Raw genomic sequence first — 22,488 nt, 5'->3', positions numbered from 1 at the left:
CCAAGTAATATCATAAGTGCTGATTATATATAGTCAACAAGACAGAGCTGGTTCCTACACTAATTTTCTTCACTGCAGAGGTCCAGGTTGCCTCGGGGTGTAATACGTATAGGACTTTATTGTGCTGCTTCCCACTAGAGGGCAGCCTGAAGCTCGTCCACAACGGCGCAGTAGTCGTGTTAACCCCAACAGTGCTATCAGTGAAGAACTGTCAGAAAGGACAAAATACCAAACTACGTAAGATCTGTATTTATTCTCTTAAGACTGTTGTTAACAGAATTAAAAAATGGATCAGGGGCTTCCCTGGTGGCGCAGTGGTTGAGAGTCCGCCTGCCGATGCAGGGGACACAGGCTCGTGCCCCGATCCAGGAAGATCCCACATGCCACGGAGCGGCTGGGCCCATGAGCCATGGCCACTGAGCCTGCGCATCCGGAGCCTGTGCTCCGCAACGGGAGAGGCCACAGCAGTGAGAGGCCCGTGTAACGCAAAAAAAAAAAAAAAATTGTGGCTGAAACAATCAGGTGCATCTCTCACCAATAGATCAGTCAGGATTGGGAGAAAGAAGTGATTCCCGGGGAGGGATGGATCAACCTGGTAAGCACAGAACCGCAGGCCAGAAGCAATCCTGGGAGCAGAAACACGTGCCTGGTGTCTACCACATTAAGAGAAGAAACACATACCTTCTAGTCATTAGTTCACTGTTTACTGTGCACCCACTACCTACTTTGCACTACACGGGATACAGCAATGAGGACTACAGACATAGTACCAGACCTCAAGGAGGATGTACTTTGACAGGGAAGTCAGACATTAAACAAATAGTTAGAAAAGCACTGAAACTACCAAAGTAGTAAAGACTGTTTCGGTTACTAATAGCTTAAGGAACCAATAAAGAATGCAGTGGCATAAAACAATCATTTTATTATCCTCAGAGATTCTTTGATTCTAGCTTGTTTCTGCTCCGCAATATCTGAGAGCTCAACTAGGAAGACTCAAAGGCTAGGGGTGATTGATGGTAGGGGGTTGGAATCACTTAGAGGCATCTTCACTCACATAGGTAATGGCTGTCAGCTGGGATATCTGCTGAATTGTGGGCTGGGAACATGTACACATTTCTTCTCCATGCTGTCTCTATGCGTGGGTTAGTTTGGGCTTCCTTGGAGTATGGCAGTTTAGTTCTAAGAGCCAGCATTCCCAGATAGAAAAGTGGAAGCGCACAGCATTTTGATGACCTAGCCAGGGAAGTACCATAGAGTCACTTCTGTCCTACCTTACTTGGTTAAGGCAATCATAAAGATCTGCATAGGTTCAAGGGGAAGAGACATACCTCCCACCACTCGATGGAAGAAGCTTTAAGGTTATATTGTAAGATGAGCATATGTGATGGGAAATATTACTGTGGCCATCTTCAGAAAATTCAATCTGCCACAGGCTGTCATGATAGCATAGGAAGGGGGTATAACTTAGCCTAGGGGGTCAGTCAGCAAAGGCCTCTGTGAGGAAGTCTTGTCTTCGGCTGAGGGGATGAAGTGCTAAGAGGAGCCTTGGAAAGAGCTTTAGGTAGAGGAATCAACAGGTGTAAAGGTTGCAGTCCAAAGAGGCTGGTGTGTTTGCTGCGTTTCGGAGTGATGAGAGCCTGGAGGGCAAGGGAAAAGTGCTGCAGGGGAGGATACAGACAGGAGATACCATGTGCCTTGGCTCATGCCCTCTGTGCTGGATCCCCTGAGAAGAGAAGCAGCCTCCAGTCAGCAGTGTCTTAGGAAGAAAGAGACTGGAGAGGACAGAGCAGGCAATGGCTGCTCCCAAACTGGTGAAAGTGGGGGAAAAGCTGCATGCTTTAGTAACTATCCTACCCCAGCGGCCCCATCATGGAAAATAAAATTGAATCTGCCCAAGTCTCATCCAGATAAAGTCAGGGAAGTCTGTAGAAATAACTATGCCTGAGGCAGCTGTGTATAAAAAGAGACCGCACAGGGCATGTCCACAACACAATGGAGGTGGGGAAATCCAGCAAGACTACAGTTAAAGACTTAAGTTGCCATCACATAAGCATCTGCTGCCCTGTACTCTTTCCCCTCGTCCTCAGTCCAGATCGATGACTGAATGTTTTATTTATTTTTTCTCCTTTTATACTTTGGATTGAATGTGTTTCCAGCGGCTGGTCTTGTCTCAAGAGTCAGATCCAAGAGGTCTGTAAAGAATGGACACTGTGTATCACTGTGCAGGTATTAATACATTATATAAGATGAAATTATAAATATCTGTATGCACATGACAAGAGAAAAAGCTATATATATATGAACTAGATAACCAACAAGGACCTACTATATAGCATAGGGAACTATCTGAAGTAGAATCTAAAAAAGAATAGATATATATATGTAAAACTGAATCACTTTGCTGTACACCTGAAACTAACACAACATTGTAAATCAACTATACTTCAATTGGAGAAAAACAAAAAGAATAGATTAAAAAAAAAGCTAGAAAATTAAGTAGGGACTAGATCATGAAGGACCTTGGAAATTGGTTAGAGTCTGTCTTGTGTGCTTCTCTAAACATACAATTTCAATCCAACTGCAGACATATGACAGATTATGTGGGTACTAAACCACCTGCCACACTGATTTAAGCTTCTGAAAATTTGTTCCTACTGCTTATCCATGAAATGCCTTTATTCACCCGGGCAAAAGCTACTTACCTTCCAAGATTCAGCCTGTTACCACCTCTGTGAACCCTTCCTCAGCCCCAAACACATGGCCACTCCCACCCTGGTGTCCCCATTATCTTGCACAGACTATTTTCACTGCATTTATTTTTTTTAATATAAATTTATTTATTTTTGGCTGCGTTGGGTCTTCATTGCTGCGTGCAGGCTTTCTCTAGTTGCGGCGATGGGCGCTACTCTTTTTTGCGGTGCGCGGGCTTCTCATTGCGGTGGCTCCTCTTGCTGCGGAGCATGGGCTCTAGGCGCCCAGGCTCCAGTAGTTGTGGCACGTGGCTCTGTAGTTGTGGCTTCACAGGCTCTAGAGCGCAGGCTCAGTACTTGTGGCACACGGGCTTAGTTCCTCTGTGTCATGTGGGATCTTCCCAGACCAGGGCTTGAACCTGTGTCCCCTGCATTGGCAGGTGGATTCCCAACCACTGCACCACCAGGGAAGCCCCTCATTGCATTTATTTACTTAATTGTGCTCATTCACATATACATTACTCCCCACTCTAGTCTCTGGGCTCTTTGAAGACAGGGATTGTGTCTCATTTGTTCATCTTTTGATACTCAACGTGGTGAGCATTCAATAAATGTTTGCATGAGTGAATTTCATCTTCAAACTGAAGCTGACAAGAATCTGACTTCCCTACTTTGGTGGGATACCATAGACAGTTTGGGTTTCTTTTACTTAAAGCTGAGGCTATGCCAAATTGAGGGTATAACAACCACTACTATGATTTAAGGACTGCTTATTCTATGCTAGCTGCTGCTTTAAGTGCTTGACATGTATTAATCTATTTAATCTTCCCAACAGTCCTACCGTAAGTTCATCAAGGGTTGAAAGGCTACAGCTGGCCACCTGGAGAAGAGGGCCCAAATGGACAGATGAAACGAGGAAGAAGATCTGGAGAGGTCTCACGAACCCAGAGTACCAAGGCAGAGGGGCTGAAGAGTAGAGCTCTTTAGGAAGATGGTCTGGGTTGTATACTGGAGTTAGGTTTTTACTGGCTGCTGCAGTATGAGACCATGAGACATAATACACAAAATGGGTACGATTCTTCATTACACAGGAACAAATGTACTGTTACTAAAATGAGAAGTTACGCTCTAAAACTTATCAAGAAAACCATTTTAAATGCCTTATGTTGTTTCCAGTTCCATAGAAGATGGAGTATGCACATTCCATCATCTTCCTCTTGCTAATTACAACCAAAATTCCTGTTCAAAATACATGATACAACTATCAAAAAACCTCTCAAAAGGTGGAGAAAAGAAGGCAAACTAGCTGGGGCCTCAAGGGACAACTCAGTTCCCTGGGTGGTCTGTTTGTTTGTTTTGCCTCCTATATATTTTGGCTTGGGTGTTAGAGCAGTCTGCGACTAGAAAAATGCCAACAAGCCCCTCCCGAAACAAAACAAAACAAAAAACCCATAAAAACCAAGCCCTAAGAAAAGCCCATTCTGGGACTTCCTTGGTGGTCCAATGGTTAAGACTCTGCACTCCCAATGCAGGGGGCCCAGGTTCGATCCCTGGTCAGGGAACTAGATCCCACATGCCGCAACTAAAGATCCTTCATGACACAACGAAGATCTCGCATGTAGCAAGGAAGATCCCGAGTGCCACCACTAAGACCCAGTGCAGCCAAATCAATCAATCAATCAATCAATCAATCAGTATTAAAAAAAAAAAGCCCATTCTCTCCAGCAAATGACCATGAGGAGGGTAGCTCTGCAGGATGGTTACAGCCACCCTACTCTAGGCAAACACCACAAAAGAACACATACCTTTCTTCCTCCCCACCTGGTATTGCAGAGACTGTGGGACAAAGCCCTGTTGACCATCCCCATCTTGTACCAGCAAAGCAGAGGTGGCATCTCTCCCCTCCCCACCAGGTACTGGAGACTGTGGGGAGGAGCCCTGTTGGCTATCCACAACCTGCACTAATTGAATAACTGTAAAAAGTGGCACCTCATCCCCTCTCAAATAGAGAGTAGGGAGCTAGAAAAAGGGATTCTCTAAATATGTGTATGAAGTACTGGTCATGCCTTCCCAAGCAGTGCATGTGTGAAACCAATTAGTATCAACACAGAAAAAGCTCTGGGAATTGAACTACAATGTGGAATACTCTGCGGTTTCAAATTGGCCTCAGGGTAGCACACAAGTGGGGCAGGCCAGAACTGCTCTGAAAAGGCTGTGAAAACGTAACTGATCTTCAAACCAGAGCCCACAAAATTGGACCAGAATGTGCATTCTGAATATAAACATATTGATATTGACTTCCTGCTAAAATAGAAGATTTACATAAAAACTAGAGCCTCATAATATTCAAAATGTCCATGATAAAATAAAAAATTACTCCTCATACTAAGAACCAAGAAAAACAACTCAAATGAGAAAAGACAATCAACAAATGCCAACTGCAAGGTGAAAAAGATATTGGAATTATTGAACAAGGATTTTAGAGCAGCTGTCATAAAAATATTCCAAGAAATAATTATGAACGCTCTTGAAACATATTGAAAAATACAAAGTCTCATCAATGAAAAACATCTAACGACCCAGATGGAAATTTCAGAACGAAAAATTAAAATAAGTAAAAAATTCACTGGATGTACTCAATAGCAAAATGGAGATTTAAGAGGAAAGAATCAGTGAACCTAAAGATGTATCAGTAGAAATGATCCAATCTGAACAAAAGAGACAAAACAGAAAAAAAAAAGAATAAGTACCTATGGGACAATAACAAAAGATCTAACACTCATGTTACTGGAGGCCCAGAAGGAGAGGAAAAGGAGTGCAGTGCACAAAAATATTTGAAGAAATAATGGCTGAAAACTTCCCAAATTTGGCAAAAGACATAAACCTACCAATTCAAAAATCTGAGAAAACCCTAAAAGAATAAACTCAAATAAATCAACACCCAGATACATCATAATCAAATGTCTGAAAATTAAAAATAAAGGAAAAATTTTGAAAGCAGCTGGAGAGAAACAAAGTATTACCTACAGAGAAGGAACAATTTGAAAAACTACAGATTCCCCATCAGAAACCATGGAGGAGAGAAGAAAGTGGCAAAATATTTTTAAAGTGCTGAAAGAAAAGAATGACAACAATAATTCTGTATCCAGTGAAAATATCTTTCAGGAATGAAGGTGAAATAAAGATATTAAGAGATGAAGGAAATGAAGTGATTTGCCACTATCAGATCTGCTCTGAAAGAAGTGATAAAGGAAAAGTTCTCCAAATGAAAAGAAAATAACAGCAGCTTGAAACATCAGAAATGAAAAAAAGCAATTTTTAGGGTAAATATCTGTGTGGATATAATCTCTTGAATTTTTAAAGTTATGTTTGATGGATGAAAGCAAAATTATAACATTGTCTCATGTGGTTCTCAATGTATGTAGAGGTAAAATTTAAGACAATAATGTCGTAAAGGAAGAAAAAAGGGACCTAAAGGTGGTGAAGTTTCTACATTCACTTGAGCTGGTAAAAGGTTGATACTAGTAACCTATCATAAGTGTGTGTAATGTAATCTCAACAGCAACCACTGAAAACCTATACAAAGAGAGCTATATTTCAAAAATCTATAGCCATCTTAAAATGACATACTAAAAAATGTTCAAGTATCCCATAAGAAGGCAAGAAAAGGGAAAAGGAGGCACAAAAAAACAGAGGGAATAAACAGAAAGTAAGTAAAATGGCAGACTTAAATCCTAACCAATCAAAAATTATATTAAATGTAAATCATCTAAACAGACCAATTAAGAAAACAGAGATTATCAGAATATGTATTTTTAAAAATATGACTCAGTGATGTCACACAAAATGGCAGAGTAGGAACTAGGGGTTTGTCCCTTCACCAAAGCAATCATTGAGCTACAAAGAAAGATTGAAATCAACTATTTTGGAACTTGGAACATGACCAGAGGAGTCATTTTAACTTGGAACATGACCAGAGGAGTCACTTTTAACAACCAGAGGAGTCCTTATAACAATGAAGGGAAAGGTTGCTGATCTTTCACAAGTGAGCAACATGTGCAAACTAGTCAATATCCCTCATTCCTCAGACGTGCTGCAGCTGTATGGATAGCAGCCTGCATTCCTGAAGAAGCTGGCTGATGCCAGAGCAGATGGTGGAAACATTGTCCTCCAAAAGTTTGGGCTTACAGGGACCTCCCTGGTGATCCAGTGGTTAAGACTCCGCGCTCCCACTGCAGGGGGCGCTGCCGGTTCCACCCCTGATCAGGGAACTAAGATCCTACATGCCGTGCTGCCGGGCCAAAAAAAAAAAAAAAAAAAAGTTTGCAGTTACACAGTTTGATCAGTCTGATGGATCCCTGAGAATCAGATCAGCACAGATGCTTACTTTGGATTTGACCCTACTGGCAGCTTTGGCTTTCCCGGGAGCATCTATCAGATTTAAAGAGACAGAATACCCCTCTCCTACCTCCCTATTTAGAGTCAAACATTTAAGGAAATCTATGTCAGGTCACTGACTAACTGCAGAGAAAATGGAACAGAAACTTCACTTACCACAGAAAAACAAGGAATACACACTTCGCAAAAACAGTTTGTAAAAGTAACAGCTCCAACACTCAACAAGCAAAAACTAGCAATCCCTAATGAGTAAGAATCACATTTTGAGAGTTACCACATTATAACACTTAGAATGTACAGTTCTCAACAAAAAATTTTAAAACAAAGAAACAGAAAAGTATGGACCATTCGAAGGAAAAAAACAATTTGACAGAAACCATCCCTAAGGAAGCCTAGACAATGGACTAACTAAACAAAAACTTTACTTTATTTATTTTAATATAAGTTTATTTATTTTTTTTTTGGCTGCATTGGGTCTTCGTTGCTGTGCACGGGCTTTCTCTAGTTGCGGCGAGCGGGGGCTATGATTTGTTGCGGTGTGCGGGCTTCTCACTGGGTTGGCTTCTCTTGTGGAGCACGGGGTCTAGGTGTGTGGGCTTCAGTAGTTGTGGCACATGGGCTCAGTAGTAGTAGTTGTGGCTCTCAGGCTCCAGAGCGCAGGCTCAGTAGTTGTGGCACACAGGCTCAGTTGCTCCGTGGCATGTGGGATCTTCCCGGACCAGGGCTCGCACCCATGTCCCCTGCATTGGCAGGCGGATTCTTAACCACTGTGCCACCAGGCAAGTCCCTAAACAAAAACTTTAAATCGACCATCTTAAACATGCTCAATGAGCTTAGGAAACCATGGAAAAAGAAACTAAAGGAAATCAAGAACATAAAAGATGAACAAAATGAGAATATCTACAAAAAAATTATAGAAAGGAAACAACCAAAAATTCTGGACTGAAAAGTACACTAACTGAAATGAAAAATTCACTATAGGGGTTCACCAGCAGATTTGAGAAATAAAAGCCCAGAAGACTTGAAGAGAGGTCCTTTGAAATTATCCAGCCTGAGAAGCAGAAAGAAGACTAAATTAAGAAACCAAACAGCCTGAGGTACCTGTGGGAGAGCAGTAAGAATGCAAAGAACAGAACGATGGAGACAGCTGTATAGGACCTGGCACCTCACAGAATGATGGGGCTACAAGGGTGGTTAAGAGTAAAATCTGACAGTTTCGTGCTTTAGTGACTGTGGTGAGTTTAGTGAACACACAAGAGGTGGGGGATTGGGACAGAAAGTGAACATTGTGACTTCAGATTTTAGAAGGAGTCTGAGGTATGAAAAAAGGCACAAAAAGCTGCCTTACAGACAGATAAAATGCAGCCCTAGAGCTTAGAAGTCCTGTTAGTTGAGAGCGCTTAAGGAACCATCTAAATCACCCTGGTAATTGAGGAGATGTTACAGGAGACCATCATCTGTTAAAAGAGGGCCAAGAACAGAACCCTGAACAGAGACATGTTGCCGAGCTGAGGAGCAGATATCAGGGAAGGAGCAGCAGGCACAGAAGCCTGAATGTCTTCCAGGAGCAGCACCTTGGGACCCACGAGGGCGGGAACATAGAAACCAGTGACGAAGACCAAGAAAGAACGGCTGGGGCGATCACTAAGCAACAAATGCTGTGCACCTACTACGTGCTGAACTGCCTTGTAAATTTGACGTGCTTCACACACACACACCCACACCCACACACACACATGGCTCTGCGTCCACCACCTCGTCGGAGTCGGAAGCCGCGGGTGACCAGCTCAGAGGGGAGCCTGGGAGACGCGCAGGGCCTAGGCGGCCTGAGGGCGTGTAAGGGGCTTACCCGACTGCGCACCTCCAGGTGACGGCAGGGCCATGGCTCCCGCAACAGGCCAGACCAGGCGGCTGCGGCCCGCAAGGGCCCGACGTGCGCCAGTCCGGGCCGCGAAGACCTGCCCCCGGCCTCCGGGACCTGACCGCCCAGAGGCAGCCCGAAACCGCGTGGTCCCAGCATGCTCTGCGCGCATCTCACGTCACTGCGGGCGACTCCCGCCTGAGGCGCGAGACGCATCCGGTTGCCAGGCAACGGGGTAGTCCACTCTCTACCCGCAGTGGGCGGGCAGAGTCTTAGGTGGAAGCGGGAAGAGCGCTTGGTGAGGATCGTTGCATCACCACCTTACAGACCGGGGGAATCCTACTCAGTGACTCTTTTCTACAGGAGGGGGCATCTACTCAGTCCCAGTAACCCACGCTCCCTACGGTAGTGAGTTCCTCCAAGGCTGTGGCTCTTTAAGAGCCCTAATCTCCTCTCTGCTCTGCCCTTTGCAGGTGCAAGGTTTTTCTGGGACAACCCCCCTCCCCCCTAGGAAGAGCACCCACACACGGCTGGAGATTCCCCATGGTTGGTTGGCTGGATTTTGTTCTGTTCTTTGTAAGCTACGCAGATCATTATAAAGACTGCCTGGAAAACGGTGCATTTAGAACCGGCACTTATTTAAACAACTGGTAAGAGGATTTCCTCCATTACAATAATTCTATTACAAGATCTAGCCCAAACTGAACAGCTAATACCTGTTCTACTAGTCTGAGGGTTAAAGAAAAGCCCCTTTGGTGGCTTTCAAACTCTGAAATTCCTTCAAACTCTGATTCTGTCACTCCTCTCGCACCTTCATTTTATTGAGAATAGTTCACATTCCTCCAGTTCTACTTCAAATACACTTTCATCCTTAATCCAGCCTGTAGGGCTCTCTTGCTCTAACCAGCAGCATTCTGGGCTTCTCTTCTGTCCCCAAATAGCTTGGATATTATGACCAATTATTTCAACTCTCACCTCAGTGATTTTTCACTTTGCCTTTTTGCCAGTTTCCATCCCTTGTTAAACCAGGCTGTGTGCTTTCTCCAGTCTGGCTGCAGAGATACCAAACATGGCTGGTGAAAAGCAAAGAACGTTGCTCTCACTCTTCCACAAATGTGTGCTTTCTCACAGCTTTGTGCTCCTTCCTATTGTAGACTGGAAGTTCTTCTATCCATTCTTGTGACCTTGCTGTCATATTAACTACATTTCCCCCAAACTTCCTATAGTCTGCCACAAACTTTCCACTCCATCCCACTCTACTTTTGGTAAGTGATCTCACCTACATCTACTTTGCATCTGTATTTTTTTATATGTATATAAATTTATTTATTTATTTACTTTTGGCTGCATTGGCTCTTCGTTGCTGTGCACGGGCCTTCTCATTGAGGTGGCTTCTCTTGTTGCAGAGCACAGGCTCTAGGTGCACGGGCTTCAGTAGGTGTGGCTCACGGGCTCTAGAGCGCAGGCTCAGTAGTCGTGGCACATGGGCTTAGTTGCTCCATGGCATGTGGGATCTTCCTGGACCAGGGCTCAAACCTGTGTCCCCTGCATTGGCAGGCAGATTCTTAACCACTGCACCACCAGGGAAGTCCCTTAGTCATCTATTTAACCAAAGTGACAATAAAAGATTTTAAAGGCAAATACAGAAGGTCACATGGGTGTGAACAAAACTTAGCTCTTTTGATACTGAGAAGACTCAATCAAAGACCTGATAAAGACAACATGAAGCACAGAAAATAATTACAAAACACAAAATCTGGTTTCCCAGGCAGATTACTTAAAAGATAAATCTTTTTTCTTTTTTTTTCTCTTTTTTTTTTTTACAATTTCTTATTAAGAACGGACCAATAATCTAAGAAATCTTTGTCATTTTAACGGAGACAGAAAACCAAATTTTAGGTGTGTATCAGTGTACAATTAACACTAAAGCTAATTTAAAAAAAAGAAACCTTATAAATAAATCTGTCCAATCTTAGCCAGCTTTGACCACACAAAATAAGATTCCTTTTCCAAGATTCCTTTTCCACAAACCTTCAACAATTAAAAAAAAAATCCATTTACGTTTTGTCCTACTCTTTTCCTCCATCTCATTCTAGAACAACCAGTCTTTCTATTTTAGGACAGAATTTCTCTTTTTCCCTTAACAAAAATATGTCCTTCATACTTTGCATGTTTGGCATATATAGCTGTTTCACTTCATCCTTATGGTTTCTAGTAGTTTCATTTACATATGTTGATTATAATTTTTACCCATTAATAATCTTTAGTTTTCTGTGAACACTAGGAAGTAAGCAATTGTGAACTGTCTGCCACGTACTATCATTCTGTAGAAGATTAATACATTTTACAAATATACTGTCTCATAATTTTTTATGGGTATATGCTTCCTTATAGTACAATTTTCAATTTTTAAAAATTGACGTATAGTTGATTTACAATGTTGTCTTAGTTTCTGGTGTACAGCAAAGTGATTCAGTTATACGTATATATACATATTCTTTTTCCTATTCTTTTCCATTATGGTTTATTACAGGATACTGAAGATAGTTCCTTGTGCTATACAGTAGGATCTTGTTGTCACAGTACAATTTTCCATGTGGCAAAATTCATGTTCACTAATAAACCCGAATATCTTTTGTCTCTGTAGAATTTAAGAAGCCCCAAATAAATAAACTTATGGTCAGCAATTAATGTTTCAGTATTTTACCTTATTTGGAAATGATCTAGATATTCATTGAATATCATTTAACTTAGAACAGCTTTAAGGTTTCAAGTTGTCAAAAGGTTTTTGAACCTATTTTTTTTTTTTTTTTTTTTTCACTGTTGTGGCCTCCCCCGTTGCGGAGCACAGGCTCCGGACGCGCAGGCTCCGGACGCGCAGGCCCAGCGGCCATGGCTCACGGGCCCAGCCGCTCCGCGGCATATGGGATCCTCCCAGACCGGGGCACGAACCCGTATCCCCTGCATCGGCAGGCGGACTCTCAACCACTTGCGCCACCAGGGAGGCCCTTTGAACCTATTTTTAAGTAGACATATTAGAAAACGAAATTATTGTTGAAAAGTTTATTTATAAACTTTTTTCATTCATGTCTATTTAATTCTCTTGTTCTTAACACTTTTGAATTAGCAATGCTTGGCTTGCTTGTGAAAATGTCATGAGACAATAAACAAAGCTAGCCATCATCTCAAGTTATTTTTCTCGTTGACAAATCAGGCACGTATCAAAAATATCACAGAAGCAAAGAGCCTTCAAAGTTAAACATAATTTTTTTAAATTGCCATGCTTGACACATCAAGCAATTCATTTCTATTGTGAATTTTGTTCTTAGGTTGGATTTATAGTTTTATAATCTTAAGTATCTAGTAGAGATAACTTAAGCTTGTTTGACTTAGTATAAACCTAGGTGGGAAAAAAATGTATGTCTGCATTATATTTAATGCTGACAACTCCAAAGACATGCCCGTTTTTATTTTGCCAACAATTTTAAGACTAGCTTTATTTACCAAATATTTATCCCAGATCATGTGAACTTAAAAAAAAATTGGGTTAGTTTCTATATTTCTCACTCATTTATCTCTAAGCCAATTCAGATAGAACTTCTTTAATGGATTTTATAACTAATTTGGTAATACCATCCAAAGGTAGAAAAATATCACCTACACATAATATACAGGCATAGACATACACATACATACAGACAAATGCAGTGATCTAGAGCTTTCATTTTATAATTTTAAGCATGAGTCAGTAAAACTTAGTAATACAAACTCACTGGTTTATACCTACTTTATATATATATTTTTAAATACTTATTTATTTGGCTGAGTTGGGTCTTAGTTGCGGCACGCAGGATCTTTGTTGTGACGCACAGGCTTCTCTCTAGTTGTGGTGCGCAGGCTCTAGAGTGCACGGGCTTAGTTACCCCGCAGCATGTGGGATCTTAGTTCCAAGGATCGAACCCACGTTCCCTGAATTGGAAGGTGGATTCTTAACCACTGGACCACCATGGAAGTTCCTATACCTACTTTATATATATATATATATATATATATATATATATATATATTTTTTTTTTTTTTTTTTTTTTTTTGCGGTATGTGGGCCTCTCACTGTTGTGGCCTCTCCCGTTGCGGAGCACAGGCTCCGGACGCGCAGGCTCAACGGCCATGGCTCATGGGCCCAGCCGCTCCACGGCACGTGGGATCTTCCTGGACCGGGGCACGAACCCATGTCCCCTGCATCAGTAGGTGGACTCTCAACTACTGCGCCACCAGAGAAGCCCCCTACTTTATATTTTTAACCAAATTGTGTTTCTGGCAAATGGGACAAGTTGAGGTTACCTACTCAATATAAGGGCTAATTCTTTTTATCAATATTTGTGCAGCAAGTTTCTAGGATTTTCACTTGACCTGATAGGTAATCTCATGGAGGCTGAGAACTACGCTTTAGGTGAGTGACTGAGGAGACATCTAGCGGCTGTCTGGATGTCTCCAAAGCTCATCTGAGTGGCTAAAATATTCAGCCTTTTTGCATTAGCCTTTTTCCTTTTCAGCCTCAGGTAGTTGCTTCTGGGGGACCCTCAGTCCCTTGAGAGCAGGGGCCTGAAGTTCAAGTGGCTGAGGGGCTGGTGTATAACAAGGTCTGGCAGAGGTGGACGGAAGGATGGAGGAGCCAGGGGCTTGAAGGGAGTCACAGCAGAGGACTCAAGGGAAGTGATGGAAGATTAAAGAAGGCACAGGGAAAAAAGAAGCAGAAGCAATGGCAAGGGAGAGGTTGAAGAGGGGCCAGTTTGGGGAGATCTTATGTTTCCCAAAGAATCCAATGACGAGCCAATTATCCTCAGCAGCATCATGTCAACAAGAAGGAGGAAGACAGGGCTTCCCTGGTGGCGCCATGGTTAAGAATCTGCCTGCCAATGCACGGGACACTGGTTCAAGCCCTGGTCCGGGAAGATCCCACATGCCGCGGAGCAACTAAGCCCGTGTGCCACAACTACTGAGCCTGTGCTCTAGAGCCTGCGAGCCACAACTACTGAAGCCTGTGCGGGTAGAGCCGGTGCTCCACAACAGGAGAAGCCACCGCGATGAGAAACCCACACACCCCAACGAAGAGCAGCCCCCACTCGCCACAACTAGAAGAAAGCCCGCGCACAGCAACGAAGACCCAATGCAGCCACAAATAAATTAATTAAATAAAATAAATAAAACATTACAAAAAAAAGGAGGACGACAGGTCTGGTGCACCATACAGTTGGCAGGGGCTCGAGAAGGGGGTTTCAGTTGACAGAAGTTCCCATGGAGCAGCAGGACCACACAAACAAGAGACGCCTTAAAAAATAGCTCCTATCAGGGTCTGAATATCAGCTTCCAATTAAGCCAACTGCTGACAACAGAGCTCGTTAAAAAAAAAATTTTTTTTTTGGCGCAGCTTGCAGGAATCTTAGTTCCCCAACCAGGGATTGACCCCAGGCCATGGCAATGAAATCACCGAGTCCTAACCACCAAGCCACCAGGGAACTCCCCTCAAAAAAAATTCTTTCAGATATCTTATTATCAGCTGAGATAAACAACAAATATTCCTGGCAGTGTTGACTACCCCCTCCTTTTTTTCTTTTTTAAAACCAAAGTCATACCTATGCCAACTGACTCAAAACCCAAACCAGTAAAAGCTGTTTATGACTTAACAGAGGACACAAGAGGCCTCCGCACAGAGGGTGCAAGTATGCAGTCCTCCTATGATCTGGAGCCACTCCCAAAGAGAGCCAAAAGAAAGGAAGAAAGATCATTGTTTCCCCCAGAGAGCTGGGAACAATTGGTAGGATGTTAGCTGCAAATGAGGTGCAGCCCAGATTTCTGTGCAGCCATATTCTTGGGGATCCTACCTGCTGGTTGGCCTCCTGCACAGGCAAGAACTGACAATTTTCATGCTTTGGCAGGAGGAAAGCCAAGACAAGCCCCCCGGACACAAAACAAGACAAACAGGGGGCTTCCGTGGTGGCACAGTGGTTGAGAGTCTGCCTGCTGATGCAGGGGACACGGGTTCGTGCCCCAGTCCGGGAAGATCCCACATGCCGCGGAGCGGCTGGGCCCGTGAGCCATGGCCGCTGAGCCTGCGCGTCCGGAGCCTATGCTCCACAACGGGAGAGGCCACAACAGTGAGAGGCCCGCGTACCGCAAAAAAAAACAAAAAACAAAAAAACCCAAGACAAACAGGAAAGCAGGAGTTGACAAACAAGAGAGCAAGATCAATAACCAATGGGCCCCCCAAACCAAATTTAACCAGAGTCACAATCCAAATAATTTTTTTAAAATATTTATTTATTTATTTATTTTGGCTGTGCCTGGTCTTAGTTGTGGCACATGGGATCTTCGTTGCGGCCCATGGGATGTTTAGTTGCGGCATGTGGACTTTAGTTGGGGCATGCATGTGGGATCTAGTTCCCTGACCAGTAATCGAACCCGGGCCCCCTGCATTGGGAGTGTAGAGTCTTAACCACTGGACCACCAGGGAAGTCCCACAATCCAAAGAATTAATTTTGACAAATGTTTCTCTCGTGCTAATCTGAATTTGAAAAGGAAGGGACAAGGAGATATTTTTTACCTTCCTCTCTCAACTGGGCCCTACAGATGGAGATCCGGGAGAGCTGACTTTGGTAGTACAGTCTTACCTTTCACTGGTTTTGGTTAGTTTTCCCAGGATCCTGTCTACAGGCCGCAGAGCCAATGAGGTGTCCCAGCCATCCCTCTGTGGTTGCCAGAAACTATAACAGAGGGAAAAGGTCATTTCCCTTTACCCTTCTATGTTCGCAGCTGGGGCCCTTGTAACAAAAGACTAACAAGAGAAAAGCACACAAATGTCTTTGATGTAAGTTCTATGTGATGTGGGAGCCTTCATAAGGGAATGAAGACCTAAAGAGGCAGTCACACCTGAGTGTTTTTATGCTCGATTGGATGAAGAGCGGAGAATTAAGGGAAAATGGGAGAGGAGGAAAGGACATGAGCTGAGTGTAGGAAACTGGGGAAACAGCGAGGGCTGCTCAGATTCCTCTCGGCATCCCTCACGTGGAGATAAGGAGGTTCCTTTCCTCTGGGTACAAGGAAGGCACCTCTCACATGATCTGCTTCAGAGGAAGGTCAGAAAGTCCCTCCTCCATATGCCATTCTCAATCTCCTTCAGTTTCAAATATTCCACAGGCCAAAGTGCTATATTTGGGGGTAGCACGTCCTGAACCCCATCAAAACAGTCCAGGTAAAAACGAAATTCCCTTTGTACCCTACCCCAGTGGCATCCTTACATGCTCTCAGAGAACTCTGTCCTGTTCCTTTACTGCACTTCCTCCAGTTGTCGTTACACACTTGTTACTGTGATTATTTGATTATCCTATTTGTCTCCTCCCATAGCCTGTAAGCTCCAGAAGGGCGGGACCGCATCTATTTTTGCTCTCCACCCTGTTCCCAGTGCCTGGTAGAATAGACACTTAACAACGACTAATGAATATGTTAATGTAAGGACAGGGAACGGAAAGGCTTCATTGGAAATTTCAGAGCCTGCGCAATGAACGGATGCATAAAATATGTGTATAAGTAAGAATGTGGTGTAAAAAGAGTTCATTCACTCCAAAATGTTTAAACATACGTTGGCTAATGTGTTAGAGGCTGAGTACAACCATGGTGAGCAAGATTAAAGCTCACTGGCTTTAAGTCACAACAGTGTGGTATATACGATATTTTGGCTATATGCCCTTGGCTTCAATTTCTTCTAGGCTACCCTCCCATTTCAACCCTTTGTTCATTTTCACTTTGCCAGGGCCACCCCTAGGTCCCAAACAAGTTTGGCTCCTGTCTGTATAAACCCTAACTCCCCCTCCTTCCTTCTGTATGGCTTGTTAGCCACAAAACATTCTGGTGGCCTGATCTCACGATTCCCCTAAGAAATACTCCACTGGCCAGAGTGACTAGCCACCCAGGCTGCCCTCTTAGAACTGGGGCCTGGCCACAGGGCCCCGGGAAGACCCCTAAGGGGGTAAGTACCAGAGCCTCTGGGGCTTCTGGTCAATGTCACGTGCAGGTTTCGGGAGAAGGCAGTTCAAAGCTTGGGGCCCCTGTTTGTTCCAGGTGGTCCTCTGCTTGGCTTTCTGGACCTCTCAGTTTCACACTCAAGCTCCAGGAGTGACATGCAAGAGGGCTGTGACCAAGAACCATCCATTCTATCTGTGGGGCTTCAAATGGAGCAGGCTCACCTTTGTATCCTGCTAGAGAGAGGAGAAAAACACAGCTGTAGGCAAGTGTTTCCCATTTTCTGTATTTATCAAGATCATCTTCCCCACTGGGCACTTTCAACACTATTTTCCTTCAGTTTTCCTGATTATTTGACCTCCTTAGTTATAGACTCTACCGATGGCTTGCTTCATTCTCTCTGTCCTTTGTGAGTCATCTGGGCAATTCTCCTGCTTGCCAACCCCAGGCCTTCCCCATCTCCCTTCCTCCCTTGCAGGTCCCCTTGGCTTAACACACTGGCAGCATTAGGTTACAGACGATCCTGCCAGGGAAAGTCACCATGCAGCCGGCCCCATTCTGTCAGCTCCTTCTGCAAATCCTCTGGTAGCTGTGACTGGCTTGCTCTGAATCCCCTTATGATTGGCAGCTTCTGGCCCTGAGCAGAATTCGCCCCATGCATTTTTAAGATGGCACGTTATTTTTACATCTTTAGGGTGGAGAAGGGAATATCCATAGCTCAAGACCCCAGATTTCATGCAGTGACCTGGCCTTCTAGATAAATTACAGTACTATATTGAACACTTAGACACTGTCTGTTTGATCACTCCCAAGGACAAGAGGGTACGGAGGATGGAAAAGTGCTAAGGGGTGCAAACTAATGTTTCTTTCTTCTAAAGTAGCAAAGGAAATGCAATCATTTTACGCTTCAGAAAATGTCTTGTTTTTAAGACATATTCCCAGAGGTGCAGAGCTAAGTGGATTCAGTGAACCTTGGGATATAAATGTAGGCTTTTCACTGAAACCCCAGACCTCAAAACCACTTTGATTGGTCAGTTATCACCACTCCTCTCCATTGCCAGGTTGAAATATTTATTGAAAAATTGAAAACACAGATGCAATGTATTATACAAAGAAAAGTCTTAATACCATAATAAAAGTACTGTTGGAAGGAAACAAAACCAGTGGCTACCTGCCCTGGGAAGGTAGGCACTCAGTGAAAAATGAAATTCATTTATAGGAACTATTCTAATGGAAAATTGGGGAAAAGGTTAAAAACAGAACAAAAAACCCAATCCCATCCCTGAAAACCTAAACGTGAAAGTTTGTTATAAGTTTGAGACAATTGCATCATCACCAAGATTTATCTGAACCCCCTCAGTTTGCCCCTTTGAGTAGTAATCAGCCTAATTTAGGGCCTTCAAACCTGAGGTAGTTGAGGGTCACCTGAAAGACATGTCTGGAAATCACCTACTCTCAGAATCGGACCCAACGATGTTTGACCAATTGTTTCATGCTGCTTTGGCTCCTGGGGTGAGAGGCCAAGTTGCCACTGTGGGTTGCTAATCCTGTATTTGGTCTGGACCTGGGAGATGTGAGCAGTAGACAGCTGGCCCGGTATGCTGTGTTGACGGCTGGCAGGCCCGAGGTGGTGGTTTTCTATGCAACAGGCAGCGCGGTCTCTGGAGGACCGAGGATGGCGGAGAGAGGGCAAAGCCAGTCTGGTTGGAAGGCCAGTGCCAGGACTGAAGGCTTTCACTGGCAGAAAAGATTTCCAGAGATGCAGAAAGGTGGTAGAAGGTAGCAAGTACATCACCACTTGGTAAAGACCAAGGTAAGTGGAACCAGGAGATCCCTCTAGACTAAGGAGCTGGCCAAGAAGCAGGCACCACCCAGGTGCAAGCCCAAAACCAGCTCCTCAGTGAGAGGCCGAAGCAAACCAACCGGACTGGAGACATGAGCTTATGATCCCCGTGGTACCCGTTGTAAACCCTGCTGTCTGCCTTGGCAGCTCAGACACTTCCAAGAAAGGATTCTCTGGACAATGGTTCTTCCAGCCACTGGGTCAGGGACTCAAATTCAGGTAGGATCCTAGGGATCCTGCTGTGGGCAGCAGAATCAGCAAACAATCTAAATTCGAGTCTCATTTAAACTCTGTGCTCAGATATAAATACCCCACAAAGGTAGGTCTTTCCTTCAATTTTTTTCCCTTATTATGTACACTCATATCCTTACTCTAGAGATATGAGACACTGTGCTACACAATTAAAATAATGGATATGGCTGTATTTCGGCCTCTCGTCAACCCTAGCCATCACTTCACTGTTGTCCTGCCTTGCTCTGACCCACTTACACTGACCCATGAGACTCAAGTTACGAATGATGCTCAGTGAGTAATTTAAAAGGCTGTGAGGTTCATTTTTAGCCTGAGGATGTGATTCCTGTTTTAACCAAGGCATTTCACACCCAGGATAACACACTCATTTTTAGAGTAGCCAAGGTACGACATTTTGATTTGGGCTAGAGAATGGACTAGCTTCTAAGTCAAGCGATTATAAAAGTAATTATACTAATTCTGACATATATTTCCTCATGTGAGACTGAATTAGCCTGTGTTCCTGTTTAAGTGCTTTCTTAACTGTTTAATTACTCCGGAGAAGCCCATGAAGGTTTTTAAAATTACTATGGCTTCTTTTTAGAGGGAGTGTTACTCAGGGAATCCTAATCTGGTCCCATATACTAGATTTTCCCCCCATCGGTAATTTGGAGCACAATAGTCTGAATGGCTGAGATTCTGGAAGTGAGGACCAGCCACCTTTGGAAGTGTTGACCCATGCTGAGAACACACCAATTGGCTGAATAGGCACAGCTGGGCCAGGGATGCTACACATCATTCCTTCTGAGGCTTGGGTGGAAAAATAGTTGAGCACAAAGAAGCAGTAAACATAAGACCGGTCAATTTCTACTGCTGCCATCTCGTTAGCCCAGTATGGAGATCACACATCTGAGTCTCATAATCTGAGCTAATGGGACGCAGTTTTTTGAGTGCCCTAGTTAGAAAATGCAGAGAAAGGGAGTCGGCGATGGGGGCTTGGGAAGGAGAGAGAGTTGATTCACAGTGATCAAACGGGAGTCTCACAACCTGTCACGTAGCAACACTCAGCAATGGTCCTTGGGGACAGGTCCTGGGAAGTGCTTGTTGGCTACTACCTATGAATTGCTACAGATAAAGGAAGGAAGACATTGTTTGTCCAAGATGGGAAGGTCACTTAAATGCCGGGGTCCATCTGGAGGTGAAGAAGTGCTAGCGGGCTCCCCACCTCCAGGACATGGTTCAAGCTCCTTCTGTCCTCATCCTGTCCGCAAGGCAGCCAGGGCCCGGGATGTGTGGTTGGAAGGGGTCAGAGCCAGTGGTCCCCCTCTCTTGTTTTCCCTGACCCAGATGCTCTGAGGAACCTTCTTCCTTCAAGATCCAAACCGGCAACGACAGATCAGGATGGCCTCTAGGTCTTGTTTCCGATTCTTGAAGACGGATGTACTCAGGCAGCCTAGCCATAGTCACACCTGAAATCCTGGTTGCTGCCAGCACTGCTGCTAATGGAGATTAGTCATAATATTCAAGGTACCAAACCAAGCCCAGGGTCTTTCCTGCTGGGAGCAAGTTGGCCTGATCTTCTGGGTCTGTCCATTAGGTAGAACATGGAACTATCTTCTTGAGATTCAAGAGGATGCCAAGGCAGACATTTGGAGAAAGGGATTGGAAACCCCTCACGTGTTCCGTCTTAGGGCCCTGCCTGGGTATGAAGGGAGGTGTCAACTGAGGGGCCATGGAAGATTCCTTCCGGGGGGAGGAAGTGTGGCTACTCTCACTGGCTGGGTTCAAGCATGGGATAAGGCTTTTCAGCCCGATCACAAGGAGTTTCCAAGAAAGGTGGTCTCCTGAAGACCTGGGCTGTGTGCACCCTTCCTCTCCCTCTCTCTGTTGCCCCTCACTTGTGAAGGTGGGCAGAGGCTTTCGGCTGGGCTCCAGCTTTAGAAGGCAAGGCACTCGCTCTCCTTCCGCCCGACCCCGGGGAGTGGCCTCGGCCGACCCACACTCGCTCAGCAGGATACTTGGCTCGGGGGGCCGGCGGGGAGCACCGTGGCGAAGCCTAGGCAGCACCATTGCTGTGAGCTGCTGTGGTTAGGGGCCCCCAATAGCTCAGGGTTTCAGAGGTGGTCCCCTGGGAGTGTTGGCTATGTGAGTGAAACTTGGGGAAAAAAAGACCCGACCACCATAAGAAGCAGTGGGAATCCATGGAACTGCCAAAAGAGGGGGGCATTGCCTGGCACTGCCAGGACACTCCTGCTCTTCTTCTGACTCCGTGCAGCCTCAGGGTCGGGTCACGGTTTGGAATCCACCAGTCCCCCGGTGTTCACAAGTTTGTGCAAATGATGAAACGGAAAAGGCTAAGAAGAAAACAGAAAAGAAAACGTGTAAGATCTTCGCTCTCCAGCTCAACAGCAGTAGCAACAAGCCTCCCACCCCACCCCCCAACAAGGACACCAACTGTTTGGGGGTAAAACAGGCAGGACCGGGAGGGAGGTCCCCTCTGTCGGGGTGGCCCTGGGCTCCCCTCTTCTTGGCGGTGGGGGAGGAGTGAAAGAACACAGATCATGGGCTGTGGAGGGAGTCTTTGGAAGGCTGGGCAGGTCCTTAGCACTGGATGATGGGCGTGGCGCGCACTCCCAGGGTCTGGCCCATGACTGGGGGAATCACACACACACACAGATGGGCAACAAGGATTTACACTCTGACCTGTGGGACGTCGGTGTGACTCTATTCTTTCTCGGTGATCGCTTCTTGCAGCGTAGGTGGTGATGCTTCTGTTCCTAAAAGACAATAGTCACTTATGTTTCACAGTGTTTGGTGCACGCACACATTCATCTAGCCAACAGAAACGGCCGCCAGGTTGGGCTCTAAAATACATAATCATAACCACCTATTCCCTGGGTCAAGTGTCCAGGAATGACTGGGCGGCATCTGTGGCGGGCTCCCAGAGTCAGTGAGCCCAGTGAGAATCACGATCTTGGTTGTGATCAAGTTGGCCACTTTGGATGTTCAGAGAAGCAGCCCGCACAGACTCCGGGCGACCAAGAGTCCCTGGGCTGGCGGGGTGAGCCTTACTCCACTCCACACTGTTTCTAGCTCCTGACCCTTTCTATCTCTCGCCATTGCTACCCATAGCTGGCTCTAGGCAGCCAGAAGCTTGGAATTCACTTGCCCTGTCTGCTGGACCTTCACTGACCACTATTCATTCGTTCACTACTCAACTTGATGCTGGCCTGAAACTAAACTCCTGGGGAGAAAAAGCAGGCTAACTGGGTCTGGAAGGCAATGGTGTGAGTGAGTGACCATTCAGTCCACTGGTCAACATTCAGGTCTTGAAAGATGACCACAAAAGCTTTCTATTCACCACAATGTACCCCAGTTTGGGGCTTACGGGTTATTCACCACTGGAGAAAAAAGATGCCCTGTGAATAGAAGGGAGGAGGGAGAAGTTC

The 22,488-nt window shown here is 44.9% G+C and overlaps 1 protein-coding gene and 1 non-coding gene across 3 annotated transcripts in view; one reads left to right on the top strand and one right to left on the bottom strand.

Annotated features, from left to right (window-relative positions):
• The first annotated feature begins 4,179 nt into the window (after positions 1-4,179).
• Positions 4,180-4,252, top strand: TRNAG-CCC (transfer RNA glycine (anticodon CCC)). Its single transcript has one exon. It is a non-coding gene; the product is annotated as a tRNA-Gly (tRNA).
• Positions 4,253-18,026: 13,774 nt separating this feature from the next.
• Positions 18,027-22,488, bottom strand: part of HIP1 (huntingtin interacting protein 1) — a 151,451-nt gene continuing 146,989 nt past the window's right edge. For both annotated transcript variants that reach the window (XM_060120409.1, XM_060120410.1), the window contains 2 exons: positions 21,743-21,816; positions 18,027-21,393 (listed from right to left, as the gene is read on the bottom strand). In XM_060120409.1, coding sequence (XP_059976392.1) covers positions 21,764-21,816 — 53 coding nt within the window. In that variant the 3' untranslated portion in view covers positions 18,027-21,393; positions 21,743-21,763. The remainder of the gene's footprint in view (positions 21,394-21,742; positions 21,817-22,488) is intronic.

The sequence above is a fragment of the Mesoplodon densirostris genome, chromosome 16 (assembly GCF_025265405.1).
Source record: "Mesoplodon densirostris isolate mMesDen1 chromosome 16, mMesDen1 primary haplotype, whole genome shotgun sequence".
In the NCBI taxonomy this organism is placed as follows: Eukaryota; Metazoa; Chordata; class Mammalia; order Artiodactyla; family Ziphiidae; genus Mesoplodon; species Mesoplodon densirostris.
Note: the sequence above shows the minus strand (reverse complement) of the source record. Positions and strands in the feature narration are given on the sequence as shown.